At 53.5% G+C, this 21,599-nt stretch overlaps 1 protein-coding gene across 1 annotated transcript in view; it reads right to left on the bottom strand.

Moving 5' to 3' along the window:
* The window catches only part of SCAP (SREBF chaperone), a 45,050-nt gene that overhangs the window by 21,359 nt on the left and 2,092 nt on the right, over positions 1-21,599 (bottom strand). Inside the window, exons 4-7 of the mRNA XM_089667599.1 lie at positions 17,132-17,705; positions 14,345-14,430; positions 4,190-4,272; positions 2,240-2,406 (exon numbers count right to left, since the gene is read on the bottom strand). Of these exons, the coding sequence (XP_089523725.1) occupies positions 2,240-2,406; positions 4,190-4,272; positions 14,345-14,430; positions 17,132-17,705 (910 nt within the window). The remainder of the gene's footprint in view (positions 1-2,239; positions 2,407-4,189; positions 4,273-14,344; positions 14,431-17,131; positions 17,706-21,599) is intronic.

Below are 21,599 nucleotides of genomic sequence, written 5' to 3'. Positions count from 1 at the left end.
TCTCCTGTACTGTGTCCGCAGTCTCTGGTCATCCCCTGTACTGTGTCCGCAGTCTCTGGTCATCCCCTGTACTGTGTCCGCAGTCTCTGGTCATCCCCTGTACTGTGTCCGCAGTCTCTGGTCATCCCCTGTACTGTGTCCGCAGTCTCTGGTCATCTCCTGTACTGTGTCCGCAGTCTCTGGTCATCTCCTGTACTCTGTCCGCAGTCTCTGGTCATCCCCTGTACTGTGTCCGCAGTCTCTGGTCATCCCCTGTACTGTGTCCGTAGTCTCTGGTCATCTTCTGTACTGTGTCCGCAGTCTCTGGTCATCCCCTGTACTGTGTCCGCAGTCTCTGGTCATCTCCTGTACTGTGTCCGCAGTCTCTGGTCATCTCCTGTACTATGTCTGCAGTCCATTAGTTCAGAATATTTTTTTCCTGTTTTCAGCCTCTAAAACCTAGGTGCGTCTTATGGGGCGAAAAATACGGTATTTAATCCATTGGCTATATATATATATATTAACACACCTTTAATTAAGTTTATTAAGCGCTGCACTTTATTTTTCTGGGTCTATTTGAAGGTTTACCATGATTTCCTTTTAGTGTTTCAGCTGCTGACATAGAGCGCTCACTTTATCTATTTTATATATACCATAGTTTGTAGACACTATAACCTTCACACAAACCAATCAATATACACTTATTGGGATTTTTTTTTTTAACAGACATGTAGCAGAATACATTTTGGCCTAAATTTATGAAGAAATGCGATTTTTTTATTTTTTTTTTTTTAATTGGTTTTATAAGCAGTAAGTAAAAATATCATTTTTTTTGTTCTTTTTTTTTATTTTCTGTCTTTTTCCGTTTACATAATATACAAAAAACAAAAATAGTGGTGATCAAATACCACCAAGCGAAAGCTCTGTTTGTGTGACAAATTATATAAATTTCATTTGGGTACAGCGTTGCATGACCAAGCAATTGCCAGTTAAACAGTGCGCATTTTGTTTTTTACCTAAAACACACTGGCACCAATTTAAAAAAAAAAAAAAAAATCCTGTCCTCTTGACCATTGACCCTGATCCAAACACTAACCCTGGCACTGAACTAGATCAAACCTTGATCTAGGTATTTTTTTTTTATTTTTTTAATATTTATCTTTTTTTTTTTTCAAAAAATTTTTTTCTCTATGCCAGGAGTTAGAGAGGTACAATGTATCTATCTCCTCCATTCATAGAGGAAAAAAAAACAAAAACAAGGGGGCGCGGGCTATGCAGTGACCGATCACAGTGATAACCAATCAGAGGCTATCACAGCGATCATGTGACCCGGAATCGGGTGTCCCGGTTCCCGATCATTAGAACGGGAGTCTCGGGTCCAGGGGTGTATTTAGGTTTTGTGCTGCCCTAGGCAACACAAAAATTGGCTCCCCTCCCCTTCACAGAGACACCCTGACACCGAACACCACCCCCCTCCCCCAAGAAGGAAGCCTGACATTGACCAACAACACCCCAGCCCTCCCACCCAGGAGAGCCTTCATTACCGCTGTCCCCCATACAGTGGCAATATCCCCCCACCCTGACACTCCCCTTCACAGCTCCGGACATCCCCGGGAACAAAAGTCAGGCTCTTCATACACCATCAAGCAACCCCACTCAGATCCCACCTGGTCCCCATGCTGCGTGTCCCATCTTCCATCCCTTCTTTCGGGGTGCAGCGCTGCCCCTCTGAAAAATGCTGCTGCCCCCCTAAAAAAATGCCACCCTAGGCAAATGCCTAGTTTGCCTTGTGGTAAATACGCTCCTGCCCGGGTCTCGATCGTTAGAACAGGAGTCCCGGAGCTCTCAGTGACACCCCGGTCTTTGTGCTGGGAGTGCGCTGTGCTGCGCGCTCCCAGCAGAAAGACAGGTGCGAAAATATGCGGCCCTACGGAAAAAAGCCCAGTTCTGTGAGGCCGCATATTTGTGTGACGTCGCCGTCAAGGGGTTAAAGTTGTGCCATGAGGCTAAGGATATGAGATGTTTTAAGAGGCCAACTGTAGTGAATGTATAAGCAGCATCGTCTGAACTTTCATTATTCATTTGGGTGACATGAGTAATAAATACTGGTTTAAGGTGAAGCAAGATTTGTGCCCAGGCCAGTCTGTGTTGATGAAGGGGGCCACATAAACAATTGCCGGTTGCATTAAAATATGGCCGTATGACCAATGGTGAAAGGTAACCTCGGCACACACATGGGACATGCTGCACCTAGACTTACTCTAAGCGTGTGATCCTGGCTTCCAGTCACTAATCGGCCAGCTGCAGCTTTCAGTACTGTGATTGGCTTCTGGTGGGCGCAGGCCACGGTGTGGGTCAGCTGACAGCGAATGATGTCATCATTAGAGTACAATGGGGAGCTCGGGACTGCAGTGCGATTGGGCGTCCCTGGAAAGAAAGGGGGCTGTTATAGATAGATGGACAGAGTACCATAAAATACAACAATGTGCTTCCCCTCCCAATACCAAGATAGAAAAAATCTCAGAACTTCAATTTTATTTATGAGTTTACCGAAACTTGGATAAATAGCTCTGTATATAAGATGCATCTGGTGCAAAGGATTTGGATGTATCCGGTCTATAAACCAGAGGCTCTGGATGGACGGTTGGATAAATGGTTCTATATTTGGTTTATAGACCTGATACATCCTAAACATAGAACCATTTATCCAACTGTCCATCCAGAGCCTCTGGTTTATAGACCGGATACGTCCTAAATATAGAACCATTTATCCAACTGTCCATCCAGAGCCTCTGGTTTATAGACCGGATACGTCCTAGAGGCTCTGGGTGTACATTTGGATCAATGGCTCTATATTTAGGATCTATCCGGTCTATAAACCAGAGGCTCTGGATGGACAGTTGGATAAATGGCTCTATATTTAGGATTTATCGGTCTATAAACCAGAGGCTCTGATTGGACAGTTGGATCAATGGCTCTATATTTAGGATGTATCCGGTCTATAAACCAGAGGCTCTGATTGGACAGTTGGATAAATGGCTCCATATTTAGGATGTATCCGGTCTATAAACCAGAGGCTCTGGATGTACAGTTGGATAAATGGTTCTATATTTAGGATGTATCTGGTCTATAAACCAGAGGCTCTGATTGGACAGTTGGATAAATGGCTCTATATTTAGGATGTATCCGGTCTATAAACCAGAGGCTCTGATTGGACAGTTGGATAAATGGCTCCATATTTAGGATGTATCCGGTCTATAGACCAGAGGCTCTGGATGTACAGTTGGATAAATGGCTCTATATTTAGGACGTATCTTGTCTATAAACCAGAGGCTCTGAATGGACAGTTGGATAAATGGTTCTACACTGTAACGATTTTCAGGTTACTTGCCCAACATGACTAAACGGGCATTAATGCAGGCCACAGACAGGTCGAAAATCAGATTTTTCGGCCGAAAAAAAAAAAAAAAATTGGCCAATTATCGCACCGTTAATGGGTTAATTGGTCAGCCGTTTTTCGGGGTTTTGGCACATTTTTTTTTAATCGGTGAAGTTGGAAAAAAATCGGCCGATTTTGCAACGATGGGCAAATCGGCCGATCTTTTTACCGATCAAAAAATCTGCGCATGAGCCGTGGCCTGCAAGAAGAAGAAAAGAAGAAGAAAAAGAGAAAAAGAAGAAGAAAAAGAAGAAAAAGAACAAGAAAAAGAAGAAGAAAAAGAAGAAAAAGAATTCCAGTCCGCTATTATATTTGACATGAAAAAGTCTTGCGGTTGCAACAATGTATCTATTTGTATCCGAATAAAAACATCTGTATCTGAAATGGATACATTGTTGCAACCGCAAGACTTTTTCATGTCAAATACAATAGCGGAGCTCTCTGCAGGGACAGAAGTAATTAAATGCTGGCCGTAGACGGGACGAAAATCGGCCAATTTTTTTTTACTGTTGGTGGTAAGTCGGCCTATCGAGCGACCGATATTTCGTTTTTTTTTTTAAAAAACGGCCGGTTTTCGACCCGTCTATGGCCTGCATAAGTCTCTTTATTTCTGCGTTTATGATGAACAGTTGACATGGAAATGCTTTTTGCTTTAATAAGATTGTGCTGCGTTGTATTTTAGTGGTGGGATTTTGGGTTCCTCTTGTCGCTGACATTATGACAGGTTATCTTGCCTCCATCTAGTCCTGGCGGATGGAGAGATGATCTCACCTCTAAACTGCAACTGGCTGGTGGATTTATGAGATTCCAGGCAGAAGAAGTCGATAGAGCCGTTCAGCCGGGCAGCCACGATCCTGCGACATACAGAGCAGAGTTAGTATAACAGAGGAGCACCATCACCCGCCCCGTCCAGGAGGTCTTCTCATTTTAATGAAGGGTAATATTTGATTTTCAGCTGAAATTTCTTTCTGGCATTACCCGACCTAAGTCTGAGAATTTCTACAACAGCTGACCTAATGACTTGGATCCTCTCGTCCAGCCCAGTCCAGGAGAACCAATTTTGCGCTTGTGTCAACCACTTCCCGTCCGGCCCATGTACATACACGGCCATACAGGAGCCGTGCAGGAGCAGGTTGCCGTTCATAAACGGCTCCCGCGTTTTCAGGTTGTGCGCGCTCCCTGGGAGTGTGTGGCACCGCGATACGGGACCTCTATGTGAGGTTCCGATCATGTGATGACTGATTGGCCAATCAGTGATCACATGAATAGTAGTAAGCAATGATGTCACTTTTGACATCATTGCTTACTACCTGTGAAACCTGTGAATGATCACAGAGGTCACGTGGTACAGGGCTATTCACAACAGCCTTGTACCATGTGACAAGCTGTGACCAATCACAGCTCACACAGTATTTCTCAATGGCTGCAAGACTGCAGCCCAGAGGGAAGGAGAAATGATTGCTTTTATAGCCTTTATGGGTGTAAAAACAATCAGTGTTTAAAAAAAAAAAAATCATCACCCCCCCACAAGTAGTACAGTGTCACTATGGTGACACTGTACTGCTAGGGTGACAGTATGTTAAAAAAAACAAACAAAAACAAACAATAAAAACATATAAAATAAAAATGTAAACAAAACTTTAAAAAAATTATAATTTTTGGTTATAAACTAATTTGGGTTTTTTTTTTTTTTACTAAAAAGATAACCGAATACATTTTGGCCGAGATTTATGAAGAAAGATTATTTATTTGCAAAATGTTATAAGAAAAACACCTTTTTTTCAAAAATCCCAGTGGTGAATCAAAACCACCAAATTAATATGGTGACAGTTAAAAAAAAATAAACAAAAAAAAACAAAACATAAATAATAATAATATAAAAAAAAAAAGTTTTTAAGAAATTATCATTTTTGGTTATAAACTAATTTGGGATATTTTACTAAAAAGATGGCAAGATTTATGAAGAAAGATTACTTATTTGCAAAATTTTATAAGAAAAACAATTTTTGGATTTTTTCATTTATATAGCAAAAAAAAAAAAAAAAAATCCCAGTGGTGGATAAATACCACCAAAATAAAGTTTTATCTGTCTCAATAAAATTTATATGGGTACAGTGTTGCATGACCGCGCAATTGTCATTCAAAGTGTGACAGCGCTGAAAGCTGAAAATTGGCCTGGACAGGAAGGGGGGGGAAGTGTCCAGACTGGAAGGGGGGGGGGGGGGGGGGAAGTGTCCAGACTGGAAGGGGGGGGGGGGGGAGTGTCCAGACTGGAAGGGGGGGGGGGGAAGTGTCCAGACTGGAAGGGGGGGGGGGGGAAGTGTCCAGACTGGAAGGGGGGGGGGGGGGGAAGTGTCCAGACTGGAAGGGGGGGGGGGAAGTGTCCAGACTGGAAGGGGGGGGGGGAAGTGTCCAGGCTGGAAGGGGGGGGGGGGGGGGAAGTGTCCAGGCTGGAAGGGGGGGAAAGTGTCCAGACTGGAAGGGGGGGGGGGGGGAAGTGTCCAGACTGGAAGGGGGGGGGGGAAGTGTCCAGGCTGGAAGGGGGGGGGGGGAGGTGTCCAGGCTGGAAGGGGGGGAAAGTGTCCAGGCTGGAAGGGGGGGAAAGTGTCCAGGCTGGAAGGGGGGGAAAGTGTCCAGGCTGGAAGGGGGGGAAAGTGTCCAGGCTGGAAGGGGGGGAAAGTGTCCAGGCTGGAAGGGGGGGAAAGTGTCCAGGCTGGAAGGGGGGGAAAGTGTCCAGGCTGGAAGGGGGGGAAAGTGTCCAGGCTGGAAGGGGGGGAAAGTGTCCAGGCTGGAAGGGGGGGAAAGTGTCCAGGCTGGAAGGGGGGGAAAGTGTCCAGGCTGGAAGGGGGGGAAAGTGTCCAGGCTGGAAGGGGGGGAAAGTGTCCAGGCTGGAAGGGGGGGAAAGTGTCCAGGCTGGAAGGGGGGGAAAGTGTCCAGGCTGGAAGGGGGGGAAAGTGTCCAGGCTGGAAGGGGGGGAAAGTGTCCAGGCTGGAAGGGGGGGAAAGTGTCCAGGCTGGAAGGGGGGGAAAGTGTCCAGGCTGGAAGGGGGGGAAAGTGTCCAGGCTGGAAGGGGGGGAAAGTGTCCAGGCTGGAAGGGGGGGAAAGTGTCCAGGCTGGAAGGGGGGGAAAGTGTCCAGGCTGGAAGGGGGGGAAAGTGTCCAGGCTGGAAGGGGGGGAAAGTGTCCAGGCTGGAAGGGGGGGAAAGTGTCCAGGCTGGAAGGGGGGGAAAGTGTCCAGGCTGGAAGGGGGGGAAAGTGTCCAGGCTGGAAGGGGGGGAAAGTGTCCAGGCTGGAAGGGGGGGAAAGTGTCCAGGCTGGAAGGGGGGGAAAGTGTCCAGGCTGGAAGGGGGGGAAAGTGTCCAGGCTGGAAGGGGGGGAAAGTGTCCAGGCTGGAAGGGGGGGAAAGTGTCCAGGCTGGAAGGGGGGGAAAGTGTCCAGGCTGGAAGGGGGGGAAAGTGTCCAGGCTGGAAGGGGGGGAAAGTGTCCAGGCTGGAAGGGGGGGAAAGTGTCCAGGCTGGAAGGGGGGGAAAGTGTCCAGGCTGGAAGGGGGGGAAAGTGTCCAGGCTGGAAGGGGGGGGAAGTGTCCAGGCTGGAAGGGGGGGAAAGTGTCCAGGCTGGAAGGGGGGGAAAGTGTCCAGGCTGGAAGGGGGGGAAAGTGTCCAGGCTGGAAGGGGGGGAAAGTGTCCAGGCCGGAAGGGGGGGAAAGTGTCCAGGCCGGAAGGGGGGGAAAGTGTCCAGGCCGGAAGGGGGGGAAAGTGTCCAGGCCGGAAGGGGGGGAAAGTGTCCAGGCCGGAAGGGGGGGAAAGTGTCCAGGCTGGAAGGGGGGGGGGGGGGAGTGTCCAGGCTGGAAGGGGGGGGGGGGGAAGTGTCCAGGCTGGAAGGGGGGGGGGGGGAAGTGTCCAGGCTGGAAGGGGGGGGGGGGGAAAGTGTCCAGGCTGGAAGGGGGGGAAAGTGTCCAGGCTGGAAGGGGGGGAAAGTGTCCAGGCTGGAAGGGGGGGAAAGTGTCCAGGCTGGAAGGGGGGGGAAAGTGTCCAGGCTGGAAGGGGGGGGAAAGTGTCCAGGCTGGAAGGGGGGGAAAGTGTCCAGGCTGGAAGGGGGGGAAAGTGTCCAGGCTGGAAGGGGGGGAAAGTGTCCAGGCTGGAAGGGGGGAAAGTGTCCAGGCTGGAAGGGGGGGAAAGTGTCCAGGCTGGAAGGGGGGGAAAGTGTCCAGGCTGGAAGGGGGGGGGGGAAGTGTCCAGGCTGGAAGGGGGGGGGGGGAAGTGTCCAGGCTGGAAGGGGGGGGGGGGAAGTGTCCAGGCTGGAAGGGGGGGGGGGGGGGAAGTGTCCAGGCTGGAAGGGGGGGGGGGGGGAAGTGTCCAGGCTGGAAGGGGGGGAAAGTGTCCAGGCTGGAAGGGGGGGGAAAGTGTCCAGGCTGGAAGGGGGGGAAAGTGTCCAGGCTGGAAGGGGGGAAAGTGTCCAGGCTGGAAGGGGGGGAAAGTGTCCAGGCTGGAAGGGGGGGAAAGTGTCCAGGCTGGAAGGGGGGGAAAGTGTCCAGGCTGGAAGGGGGGGAAAGTGTCCAGGCTGGAAGGGGGGGGAAAGTGTCCAGGCTGGAAGGGGGGGAAAGTGTCCAGGCTGGAAGGGGGGGAAAGTGTCCAGGCTGGAAGGGGGGAAAGTGTCCAGGCTGGAAGGGGGGGGAAAGTGTCCAGGCTGGAAGGGGGGGAAAGTGTCCAGGCTGGAAGGGGGGGAAAGTGTCCAGGCTGGAAGGGGGGGAAAGTGTCCAGGCTGGAAGGGGGGGGGGGGAAGTGTCCAGGCTGGAAGGGGGGGGGGGGAAGTGTCCAGGCTGGAAGGGGGGGGGGGAAGTGTCCAGGCTGGAAGGGGGGGGGGGGGAAGTGTCCAGGCTGGAAGGGGGGGGGGGAAGTGTCCAGGCTGGAAGGGGGGGAAAGTGTCCAGGCTGGAAGGGGGGGAAAGTGTCCAGGCTGGAAGGGGGGGAAAGTGTCCAGGCTGGAAGGGGGGGAAAGTGTCCAAGCTGGAAGGGGGGGAAAGTGTCCAGGCTGGAAGGGGGGGGAAAGTGTCCAGGCTGGAAGGGGGGGAAAGTGTCCAGGCTGGAAGGGGGGGAAAGTGTCCAGGCTGGAAGGGGGGGAAAGTGTCCAGGCTGGAAGGGGGGGAAAGTGTCCAGGCTGGAAGGGGGGGAAAGTGTCCAGGCTGGAAGGGGGGGAAAGTGTCCAGGCTGGAAGGGGGGGGAAAGTGTCCAGGCTGGAAGGGGGGGAAAGTGTCCAGGCTGGAAGGGGGGGAAAGTGTCCAGGCTGGAAGGGGGGGAAAGTGTCCAGGCTGGAAGGGGGGGAAAGTGTCCAGGCTGGAAGGGGGGGAAAGTGTCCAGGCTGGAAGGGGGGGAAAGTGTCCAGGCTGGAAGGGGGGGAAAGTGTCCAGGCTGGAAGGGGGGGAAAGTGTCCAGGCTGGAAGGGGGGGAAAGTGTCCAGGCTGGAAGGGGGGGAAAGTGTCCAGGCTGGAAGGGGGGGAAAGTGTCCAGGCTGGAAGGGGGGGGGGGGAGTGTCCAGGCTGGAAGGGGGGGGGGGGGGGGAGTGTCCAGGCTGGAAGGGGGGGGGGGGAAGTGTCCAGGCTGGAAGGGGGGGGGGGGAAGTGTCCAGGCTGGAAGGGGGGGGGGGGAAGTGTCCAGGCTGGAAGGGGGGGGGGGGAAGTGTCCAGGCTGGAAGGGGGGGGGGGGAAGTGTCCAGGCTGGAAGGGGGGGGGGGGGGAAGTGTCCAGGCTGGAAGGGGGGGGGGGGGAAGTGTCCAGGCTGGAAGGGGGGGGGGGGAAGTGTCCAGGCTGGAAGGGGGGGGGGGGAAGTGTCCAGGCTGGAAGGGGGGGAAAGTGTCCAGGCTGGAAGGGGGGGAAAGTGTCCAGGCTGGAAGGGGGGGAAAGTGTCCAGGCTGGAAGGGGGGGAAAGTGTCCAGGCTGGAAGGGGGGGAAAGTGTCCAGGCTGGAAGGGGGGGAAAGTGTCCAGGCTGGAAGGGGGGGAAAGTGTCCAGGCTGGAAGGGGGGGAAAGTGTCCAGGCTGGAAGGGGGGGAAAGTGTCCAGGCTGGAAGGGGGGGAAAGTGTCCAGGCTGGAAGGGGGGGAAAGTGTCCAGGCTGGAAGGGGGGGAAAGTGTCCAGGCTGGAAGGGGGGGAAAGTGTCCAGGCTGGAAGGGGGGGAAAGTGTCCAGGCTGGAAGGGGGGGAAAGTGTCCAGGCTGGAAGGGGGGGAAAGTGTCCAGGCTGGAAGGGGGGGAAAGTGTCCAGGCTGGAAGGGGGGGAAAGTGTCCAGGCTGGAAGGGGGGGAAAGTGTCCAGGCTGGAAGGGGGGGGAAGTGTCCAGGCTGGAAGGGGGGGGAAGTGTCCAGGCTGGAAGGGGGGGGAAGTGTCCAGGCTGGAAGGGGGGGGAAGTGTCCAGGCTGGAAGGGGGGGAAAGTGTCCAGGCTGGAAGGGGGGGAAAGTGTCCAGGCTGGAAGGGGGGGAAAGTGTCCAGGCTGGAAGGGGGGGAAAGTGTCCAGGCTGGAAGGGGTGGAAAGTGTCCAGGCTGGAAGGGGGGGAAAGTGTCCAGGCTGGAAGGGGGGGAAAGTGTCCAGGCTGGAAGGGGGGGAAAGTGTCCAGGCTGGAAGGGGGGGGGGAGTGTCCAGGCTGGAAGGGGGGGGGGAAGTGTCCAGGCTGGAAGGGGGGGGGGGAAGTGTCCAGGCTGGAAGGGGGGGGGGGGGGGAAGTGTCCAGGCTGGAAGGGGGGGAAAGTGTCCAGGCTGGAAGGGGGGGAAAGTGTCCAGGCTGGAAGGGGGGGAAAGTGTCCAGGCTGGAAGGGGGGGGAAAGTGTCCAGGCTGGAAGGGGGGGAAAGTGTCCAGGCTGGAAGGGGGGGAAAGTGTCCAGGCTGGAAGGGGGGGAAAGTGTCCAGGCTGGAAGGGGGGGAAAGTGTCCAGGCTGGAAGGGGGGGAAAGTGTCCAGGCTGGAAGGGGGGGGGGGGAGTGTCCAGGCTGGAAGGGGGGGGGGGAAGTGTCCAGGCTGGAAGGGGGGGGGGGAAGTGTCCAGGCTGGAAGGGGGGGGGGGGGGAAGTGTCCAGGCTGGAAGGGGGGGAAAGTGTCCAGGCTGGAAGGGGGGGAAAGTGTCCAGGCTGGAAGGGGGGGGGGGGAAAGTGTCCAGGCTGGAAGGGGGGGGGGGGGAAAGTGTCCAGGCTGGAAGGGGGGGGGGGGGAAAGTGTCCAGGCTGGAAGGGGGGGAAAGTGTCCAGGCTGGAAGGGGGGGAAAGTGTCCAGGCTGGAAGGGGGGGAAAGTGTCCAGGCTGGAAGGGGGGGAAAGTGTCCAGGCTGGAAGGGGGGGAAAGTGTCCAGGCTGGAAGGGGGGGAAAGTGTCCAGGCTGGAAGGGGGGGAAAGTGTCCAGGCTGGAAGGGGGGGAAAGTGTCCAGGCTGGAAGGGGGGGAAAGTGTCCAGGCTGGAAGGGGGGGAAAGTGTCCAGGCTGGAAGGGGGGGAAAGTGTCCAGGCTGGAAGGGGGGGGAAGTGTCCAGGCTGGAAGGGGGGGAAAGTGTCCAGGCTGGAAGGGGGGGAAAGTGTCCAGGCTGGAAGGGGGGGAAAGTGTCCAGGCTGGAAGGGGGGGAAAGTGTCCAGGCTGGAAGGGGGGGAAAGTGTCCAGGCTGGAAGGGGTGGAAAGTGTCCAGGCTGGAAGGGGGGGAAAGTGTCCAGGCTGGAAGGGGGGGAAAGTGTCCAGGCTGGAAGGGGGGGAAAGTGTCCAGGCTGGAAGGGGGGGGGGGGGGGGAGTGTCCAGGCTGGAAGGGGGGGGGGAAGTGTCCAGGCTGGAAGGGGGGGGGGAAGTGTCCAGGCTGGAAGGGGGGGAGGGGGGGGGAAGTGTCCAGGCTGGAAGGGGGGGAAAGTGTCCAGGCTGGAAGGGGGGGAAAGTGTCCAGGCTGGAAGGGGGGGAAAGTGTCCAGGCTGGAAGGGGGGGGAAAGTGTCCAGGCTGGAAGGGGGGGAAAGTGTCCAGGCTGGAAGGGGGGGAAAGTGTCCAGGCTGGAAGGGGGGGAAAGTGTCCAGGCTGGAAGGGGGGGAAAGTGTCCAGGCTGGAAGGGGGGGAGTGTCCAGGCTGGAAGGGGGGGGAAGTGTCCAGGCTGGAAGGGGGGGAAAGTGTCCAGGCTGGAAGGGGGGGAAAGTGTCCAGGCTGGAAGGGGGGGAAAGTGTCCAGGCTGGAAGGGGGGGAAAGTGTCCAGGCTGGAAGGGGGGGAAAGTGTCCAGGCTGGAAGGGGGGGAAAGTGTCCAGGCTGGAAGGGGGGGAAAGTGTCCAGGCTGGAAGGGGGGGAAAGTGTCCAGGCTGGAAGGGGGGGAAAGTGTCCAGGCTGGAAGGGGGGGAAAGTGTCCAGGCTGGAAGGGGGGGAAAGTGTCCAGGCTGGAAGGGGGGGAAAGTGTCCAGGCTGGAAGGGGGGGGGGGGGAGTGTCCAGGCTGGAAGGGGGGGGGGGAAGTGTCCAGGCTGGAAGGGGGGGGGGGGGGGGGAGTGTCCAGGCTGGAAGGGGGGGGGGGGGGGGAGTGTCCAGGCTGGAAGGGGGGGAAAGTGTCCAGGCTGGAAGGGGGGGAAAGTGTCCAGGCTGGAAGGGGGGGAAAGTGTCCAGGCTGGAAGGGGGGGAAAGTGTCCAGGCTGGAAGGGGGGGAAAGTGTCCAAGCTGGAAGGGGGGGGAAAGTGTCCAGGCTGGAAGGGGGGGGGAAAGTGTCCAGGCTGGAAGGGGGGGAAAGTGTCCAGGCTGGAAGGGGGGGAAAGTGTCCAGGCTGGAAGGGGGGGAAAGTGTCCAGGCTGGAAGGGGGGGAAAGTGTCCAGGCTGGAAGGGGGGGAAAGTGTCCAGGCTGGAAGGGGGGGAAAGTGTCCAGGCTGGAAGGGGGGGAAAGTGTCCAGGCTGGAAGGGGGGGAAAGTGTCCAGGCTGGAAGGGGGGGAAAGTGTCCAGGCTGGAAGGGGGGGAAAGTGTCCAGGCTGGAAGGGGGGGAAAGTGTCCAGGCTGGAAGGGGGGGAAAGTGTCCAGGCTGGAAGGGGGGGAAAGTGTCCAGGCTGGAAGGGGGGGAAAGTGTCCAGGCTGGAAGGGGGGGAAAGTGTCCAGGCTGGAAGGGGGGGAAAGTGTCCAGGCTGGAAGGGGGGGAAAGTGTCCAGGCTGGAAGGGGGGGAAAGTGTCCAGGCTGGAAGGGGGGGAAAGTGTCCAGGCTGGAAGGGGGGGAAAGTGTCCAGGCTGGAAGGGGGGGAAAGTGTCCAGGCTGGAAGGAGGGGAAAGTGTCCAGGCTGGAAGGGGGGGAAAGTGTCCAGGCTGGAAGGGGGGGAAAGTGTCCAGGCTGGAAGGAGGGGAAAGTGTCAAGGCTGGAAGGAGGGGAAAGTGTCAAGGCTGGAAGGAGGGGAAAGTGTCAAGGCTGGAAGGGGGGGAAAGCGTCCAGGCCGGAAGGGGGGGGGGAAAGCGTCCAGGCCGGAAGGGGGGGGGGAAAGCGTCCAGGCCGGAAGGGGGGGGGGAAAGCGTCCAGGCCGGAAGGGGGGGGGGGAAAGCGTCCAGGCCGGAAGGGGGGGGGGAAGCGTCCAGGCCGGAAGGAGGGGGGGAAAGCGTCCGGACCGGAAGGGGGGGGGAAAGCGTCCGGACCGGAAGGGGGGGGGAAAGCGTCCGGACCGGAAGGGGGGGGGAAAGCGTCCGGACCGGAAGGGGGGGGGGAAAAGCGTACGGACCGGAAGGGGGGGGGGAAAGCGTCCGGACCGGAAGGGGGGGGGAAAGCGTCCGGACCGGAAGGGGGGGGGAAAGCGTCCGGACCGGAAGGGGGGGGGAAAGCGTCCGGACCGGAAGGGGGGGGGAAAGCGTCCGGACCGGAAGGGGGGGGGGAAGCGTCCGGACCGGAAGGGGGGGGGAAAGCGTCCGGACCGGAAGGGGGGGGGAAAGCGTCCGGACCGGAAGGGGGGGGGGAAAGCGTCCGGACCGGAAGGGGGGGGGAAAGCGTCTGGACCGGAAGTGGGGGAAAGCGTCCGGACCGGAAGGGGGGGGAAAGCGTCCGGACCGGAAGGGGGGGGAAAGCGTCCGGACCGGAAGGGGGGGGAAAGCGTCCGGACCGGAAGGGGGGGGGGGGGAAAGCGTCCGGACTGGAAGGGGGGGGGCGGGGGGGAAGTGTCTGGACTGGAAGAGTTTAAAAAGAACAGGTAGAAGCAACAGGCCCATCCCCCTAGGTGCATACTTTATTCCCAAATGACAGCAGACCACTTCAGCTCTTATTGATGGAGGCAGTAGACCGACTCCTCAGGGTTAAGCTTTTCAGCCTCAAAATCTGAGTTTCTGTTTGGATGGTTCAGAAGCCACGACAGCCGCAGGCGGATTAGATACAGAGACTGCATTAAAGGGTTCGGGATCATGCTTGTGGTCTTAGCGAGCAAAGAACTGGGTGATTTGGGTCATAAAGCTTTGCATGACTGTGGCATAACATTTAACTGAAAGGACAGTAGAACACAGGCAGTACACAGGGCTGCTGTTAGAAACCACAGGGCCCCTTACAACCAACCTGACAGGCCCCCCCCTCCCCCCAAACCACAGGGCCCCATACAGCCAACCAAACAGGGCCCCCCATCCCAACAAAAAAACACAGTTTACTGTGCTTCAGTTATGAATGAATACAATGAGTGATCGGTATCGATCACTCATTGTGTTCATTTAGGAATTGAAGGGGTTGGTAAATTACTGGAACTGATCCCCCGTATGTTTCTCTCTGCAGCAGCTGAAAGCTAGCTGGAGGAGGGGAGAGGAGAAGATCCCAGCTTTCAGCTGCTGCAGGGAGAGCCGTACAAGGGATTGGTTCCGGTAACTGCCCTGCTCACCCTCCCTGCCCACATCAGATTCACCCAGCTTCCTGGGCCCCGTACAGAAGGACCGGTCGTACCCCCTTATCCACGGCCCTGGCGGTAAACATTGTGCTGCAAAGATGGGAAGCCTACATACCGGTGATTTAAGAAAACCAGCGCAGTTATTCCGCTCTGGCCATCGTTGCTGCTGCAGCGCAGAATGCCTTCTATAGCGTCCCAGACCTGAGGAGAGACAGAACATTAGAAGAGGTGCGGCTGCTCTGCCGTGGGTTCAGGTTAATGCAACAACAGGAACTATGCAGTGGGAGGAATTCATTTCACTCTATCAGTCTGGGAGGATTGTAGAGGATGCCTCTCCTCACCAAGGACTATGAATGTAGATGCCTCTCCTCACCAAGGACTATGAATGTAGATGCCTCTCCTCACCAAGGACTATGAATGTAGATGCCTCTCCTCACCAAGGACTATGAATGTAGATGCCTCTCCTCACCAAGGACTATGAATGTAGATGCCTCTCCTTATCAAGGACTATGAATCTAGATGTTATACTGAAAGAAGCTAAGAATCCTGGTGCCCACCCGGTGTCCCTTTGCACTTCCTGTGTGGCCCTCTGGGTCCCAGCAGATAGCCATCTTTAGTAGTCTCATGTAATGTATCAACTCCTTTCTCTAATCATCTCCTGAAGCATGTTCCCAGTCTCTGACCATCTACCACTGTACCATGTCCCTAGTCTCTGACCATCTCCTGTAGCATGTCTTCTGTCTCTCTGAGCATCTCTTGTACCATATCCCCACATCTGACCAACAACTGTATCATGCCCCCAAGTCTGACCAGAAACTGTAGCATGTCATCTGTGTCTCTGTCCATCTCCTGAAGCAAATCCCCAGCCCATGAACATCTCCTGTAGCATGTCCCAAAGTCTGACCAGTGACTGTACAATGTCCCAAGTCTGACCAGCAACTGTAATGTGTCCTCTTTGTCATAGACTGTGGACATGCTTCAGGAGATGGTCAAAAGACAAAGAGGACACGTTACAGTTGCTGGTCAGACTTGGGACATTCTACAGGAGATGATCATGGGCTGGGGACATGCTTCAGGAGATGGTCAAAAGACAAAGAGGACACGTTACAGTTGCTGGTCAGACTTGGGACATGCTACAGGAGATGATCATGGGCTGGGGACATGCTTCAGGAGATGGTCAAAAGACAAAGAGGACACGTTACAGTTGCTGGTCAGACTTGGGACATTCTACAAGAGATGATCATGGGCTGGGGACATGCTTCAGGAGATGGTCAAAAGACAAAGAGGACACGTTACAGTTGCTGGTCAGACTTGGGACATGCTACAGGAGATGATCATGGGCTGGGGACATGCTTCAGGAGATGGTCAAAAGACAAAGAGGACACGTTACAGTTGCTGGTCAGACTTGGGACATTCTACAGTCACTGGTCAGACTTTGGGACATGCTACAGGAGATGATCATGGGCTGGGGACATGCTTCAGGAGATGGTCAAAGATTGGGGACATGCTTCATGAGATTGTCATAGACTGAGGACATGCTTCAGGAGATGATCAAAGACACAGAAGACATGCTACAGGAGATGGTCAAAGATTGGGGACATGCTTCATGAGACTGTCATAGACTGAGGACATGCTTCAGGAGATGGTCAAAGACAATCTCATGAAGCATGTCCCCAATCTTTGATCATCTCCTGTAGCATGTCCCTAGTCTGACCAACAACTGCAGTATGTCCCCAAGTCTAACCAGCAAGTCCTCTGTGTCTCTGAAAATCTCATGAAGCATGTCCCCAATCTCTGACCATATCCTGTAGCATGTCCCCTGTGTCTCTGACCAGCTCCTTTAGCATGTCTTCTGTCTCTCGGAGAACCTCCTGCGCCATGTCCTGAAGTCTGAACAGCAGCAATACCATGTCTCCAAAGCTTACCAACTCCTGCAGTATTGTCATCTGTGTCTCTGACCAACTCCTGAAGCATGTCCCCAGCCTATGATCATCTCTTGCAGAATGTCCCCAGCCTATGATCATCTCCTGTAGCATGTCCCTAGTCTGACCAGCAACTGTACCATGTCCCCAAGTCTGACCAGCAACTGTACCATGTCCCCAAGTCTGACCAGCAACTGTACCATGTCCCCAAGTCTGACCAGCAACTGTAGTACGTCCCCAAGTCTGACCAGCAACTGTAGCCTGTCCTCTGTGTCTCTGACAATCTCCTGAAGCATGTCCCCAATCTTTGATCATCTCCTGTAGCATGTCCTCTGTGTCTCTGACCATCTCCTCTAGCATGTCTTCTGTCTCTCTGAGGACCTCCTGTGCCATGTCCTCAAGTCTGAACAGCAACAATACCATGTCTCCAAAGCTGGCCAACTCCTGTAGTATTGTCATCTGTGTCTCTGACCAGCTCCTGAAGCATGTCCCCAGCCTATGATCATCTCCTGAAGCATGTCCCCAAACCTATGATCATCTCCTATAGCATGTCCCTAGTCTGACCAACAACTGTAGCATGTCCTCTGTGTCTCTGACAATCTCATGATGCATGTCCCCAATCTCTAACCATATGCTGTAGCATGTCCACTGTGTCTCTGACCAGCTCCTGTAGCATGACTTCTTTGTCTCTGAGCAGCTCTTGTACCATATCCCCCCAGTCTGACCAGAAATTGTAGCATGTCCCCAAAGTTGACCAACGTGTGCGCGTGTGTGTACACGTGTGTGTGTGCGTGTGTGTGCGTGTGTACGTGTGCGTGTGTATGTGTGTACACACACGATAGCAGCTACTAAAATGCCGTGCAGAGAGCAGTCAGTTATCTTTGGAGGGGAACTGATCAGCAATTTCCAACAGCACAAAACTGATCACTAATTTTCTACTACTACATGTAATGAACAGAACAAGGATTTCCCCCTCTTACCTCCAGACTTCCATTACTCCGGCCAGCAACAATCAAGTTACCCTGGAGCCCCAGACTCCACACTGCACTGTCAAACTCTTCCGTCCAGCTGGCAACAGGGGATGAGGTCCCATTACAGAATGTAAGCTCTTCAGCCGAGCTCTTCCTTCTGAAAGAGTTGCAGCTTGCCTCCGATCGGCTTCCAGGGGATCTGCTCCGTCCCGACAACGCCTGGCACTGCCCGTACGGAGCAGGCGAGAATACCGGCGGATATGTGGCCACGCTGGAGGCACTGTGCTCCTCGTAGGCTCGCTGAACCAAACTGCTGAAATCATAACCGCCATTGTCCACCTCCTGCTTCACCTGCACAGGCTGCTGAACGTTCTCTGGTTCCTGCTTCACCTGTTCCGAGAAGTTTGTATCTATGAGGCTGGACAGGTCGGGCTGGTCATAGAAGAGAGGTGGCTGGGAGGGGGTCGCACGACGCTTCAGCAGGTAACCGTTTTCCACCGAGTCTTCAAGGTTGTATTTACAGTCTGAGAACTGGTCCCAGGAGTCTTGATATTCAAATATCCCGCTACTTTCCCTACGGAGCCTGGGTGAGAAACAGACGCATAAAACAGCCGACCACTACCCAATCAGAGCATTCCTAGAGATGCTAAACTGTACTGTTACATACATTAGGGCAGGGGTGTCAAACTGGCGGCCCTCCAGCTGTTGCCAAACTACAAGTCCCATCATGCCTCTTCCTTTGGGAGTCATGCGTGGAACTGTCAATCCTGCAATGCCTCATGGGACTTGTAGTTTGGCAACAGCTGGAGGGACGCCAGTTTGACACCCGTGCATTAGAGCATGAGGATAGATCACAATATTCACATTCCTTCTACCATACAGAGGTCTGTTAGGACTCATTCACAATGGCGTACTACAGTGTACACCCGATAGATGGTGGAGATTACCCATCCAGGAATGCACAGGTGTCCCCTGTGTGTAATATATATATATATATATATATATATATATATATATATATATGTGTGTGTGTGTGTGTGTGTGTGTGTGTATACAGATTTTATATATATATATATATATATATATATATATATATACACACATATATTTAAAATGTGTGTATAATATATATATATATTATACACACTATATATATATATATATATATATATATATATATATATACACGTCTCATTCACACGGGTGTACTACAGCATACACCCGATCGATGGTGGGGCTTACCCATCTAGGAATGCACAGGTGTCCCCTGTGTGTATTATATATATATATAAAATGTGTATGTATGTATGTATGTATGTATATATATATATATATATATTCACACACATACATACACACACACACACACACACACACACACACACACATACATACACACACACACACACACATATATATACATACACACACACACATATATATACACACACACATATATATACATATATATATACATATACATATATATATATATATATATATATATATATATATACATGCCTCATTCACACAGGTGTACTACAGCATACACCTGATCGATGGTGGGGCTTACCCATCCAGGAATGCACAGGTGTCCCATGCGTGTCAATTGGGATGCAGCGGCTGCACAGACATAGCTGCTGCCGCCAATTTGACAGTAGTGTGGAAACAGATGCAAGGGCCCAAACACAGACAGGGTGGGTATGGGGAGCAGCATCTGTGTCCATGCAGCAGCTGCATCCCAACTGATATGATCGGGACTGCCTGCACGGAACACCTGCGTATCCCTGTGTAGATGAACCCGGCCCTCCCATGGGTGAATGCTGTAGTACACCTGTGTGAATGAAGCGTTAGGCCTCATGCACACAGGGCGTTTTTGCAGCCACTTTTAGGGGCATCAGGCGTTTTTTGTTTTTTTTTTTCTTTACTGCTTTCAAACGGCCCTCCATGGTACCTTATGTCTCCATGCACACACAGATTTTTAGAAGCTTTTAGTAGCAGTAAAAAAAACCCAGGGCCAGTGCATCCAGTAGAAGAAAAAAACGCTTGATGCGTGTAAATTCATCTAAATACATGTTAACACCAGGCACATTTAAAGCTCGAGCGTTCATTTATTTCAATGGCCAGTATAAGTTATTATTCTGACCATTGAACTTAACCTCCCTAGCGGTGTGATTATGTCAGTATTTCTGTGCTCAAAGCGGTACATTATTTTCAATGGAAATTTGTTGTTTTTTTTATTGTAGGCTGTAATTCTAAGGAATAACTCACTGAAATCTGTCCGGACAAGAGTCTAGTAAACATGCCGGGTAGGATAAAATTTGAAACACGAAATCATAAAATATGATATAATAAATAACCATAAAAAATAATAATATAATAATAAATTTAATTCAATAATGTAATCAAACCAAAAACACTGAAATGTGAAATAGAGCGCCAAGTTCGCACATCGCTGAGCTCAGTCGCAGAATCGTTTTCAGTGTCTGATGAGGAATTTCCCCCACCAATCATTATCACTCAATTCTGCAAGTGGTTCTGATTTACTATCGCTGTTCTCTAGCCGGTCTAAAACCGCGTCTGACCTAAAGGGACGCTTTTTGGACGCCATGGACGTTTCTCAGTTTCCAGGCAGAAAGAACAGTAAAAATGCAGGCAGGGCGCCGGACAAAGCACTCGGGACAAAATGTATGTGAAATGGTTTGATACAGGAATGTTATACTATGTGATTTTAGGGGATTGAGTGAATGCACAGTTTTGACATTTTTGAATTTCCCGCCGGTTCCCTCCCCCGTACGTCCCGACGCTCGCAGGGGACAGAACCCTGAAGACAGATGCCGGCATCGGCCGGAGGAGATGGCCGGGGACGCTGCAGGGGGGACATCGCTGAGCGCAGGACAGGGTAAGTGAAACAGGGATCCCTGGAGAAGCACAGCAGGGTAATCCCAAGTGTAGCTCGGGGGGGGGGGGGGGTTACCGCTTGTGGTACTCAAAGTTAACCCCGAGCTACACTCTGGAATACTGCCAGGGGGGTTAATTAACATCCAAGCATTTGATGCTTGTAAACGCACTTAAAGCAGAGCTCCACCCAAAAGGGGACGTTCCACTTTAAGGACTGCTCCCCCGCTCCCAATTAAGGATTGGCATCTTTGGGGGGCGGGTACCTAAATTTGACAGGTACCCGCTCCCACTTTCGGTCCGATCGCCTAGGTGATTGGAAGCGGAAGGTGTCCTCCCTCCCTCCCTGTAGTCTTTTGGGACACGTGACAGGTCCCAGAAGACTACAGGACCATTCATGAAGCGCAGTGCTTCTCGCGCATGCGCAGTGGGTCCCCGGCTGTGAAGCTGCAAGCTGTCACAGCCGGGTGCCAACACTGAAGATGACGGCCTCCTGGAATACAGGACGGCCGATGAAACGGGCTTTGGGGGGGACACCACGGGACCGAGGGACAGGTAAGTGGCTGTTTTTTAAAAGTCAGCAGCTACAGTTTTTGGAGCTGCTGACTTTTATTTTTTGACAGGTGAGTGGGAACTCCGCTTTAAACAGTTGTAAAAGCGTTAGAAGCTTTGACAAGCGTGTGTGTGCGAGGCCTAAAAAGATCAGATCCTTGTGAAGATAGAACAGACTGGGGATCTCCAAACTTTCCAATGAAAGGGCCAGTTTATTAACCTACAGACTTTAGGGGGGCCGGCTGTGTCCAGCAGGAGTAAACGATGCCCGATTTTTGGTACTCGGGACAAAAAAAAATAGTTGGTGTCAGTGGGAGGCACAGTGCCCCAATCTTGGGGTCAGTGGGAGGAACAGTGCCCCATTCTTGGTGTCAGTGGGAGGAACAGTGCCCCCATTCTTGGTGCCAGTGGGAGGAACAGTGCCCCCATTCTTGGTGTCAGTGGGAGGCACAGTGCCCCAATCTTGGGGTCAGTGGGAGGAACAGTGCCCCCATTCTTGGTGCCAGTGGGAGGAACAGTGCCCCCATTCTTGGTGCCAGTGGGAGGAACAGTGCCCCCATTCTTGGTGCCAGTGGGAGGAACAGTGCCCCCATTCTTGGTTCCAGTGGGAGGAACAGTGCCCCCATTGTTGGTGCCAGTGGGAGGAACAGTGCCCCCATTGTTGGTGCCAGTGGGAGGAACAGTGCCCCCATTGTTGGTGCCAGTGGGAGGAACAGTGCCCCCATTGTTGGTGCCAGTGGGAGGAACAGTGCCCCCATTGTTGGTGCCAGTGGGAGGAACAGTGCCCCCATTGTTGGTGCCAGTGGGAGGAACAGAGCCCCCATTGTTGGTGCCAGTGGGAGGAACAGTGCCCCCATTGTTGGTGCCAGTGGGAGGAACAGTGCCCCCATTGTTGGTGCCAGTGGGAGGAACAGTGCCCCCATTGTTGGTGCCAGTGGGAGGAACAGTGCCCCCATTGTTGGTGCCAGTGGGAGGAACAGTGCCCCCATTGTTGGTGCCAGTGGGAGGAACAGTGCCCCCATTGTTG

This window comes from Staurois parvus, unplaced genomic scaffold, assembly GCF_062004578.1.
Source record: "Staurois parvus isolate SC_StPar_1 unplaced genomic scaffold, SC_StPar_1.0 ptg003406l, whole genome shotgun sequence".
Taxonomy (NCBI): domain Eukaryota; kingdom Metazoa; phylum Chordata; class Amphibia; order Anura; family Ranidae; genus Staurois; species Staurois parvus.
Note: the sequence above shows the minus strand (reverse complement) of the source record. Positions and strands in the feature narration are given on the sequence as shown.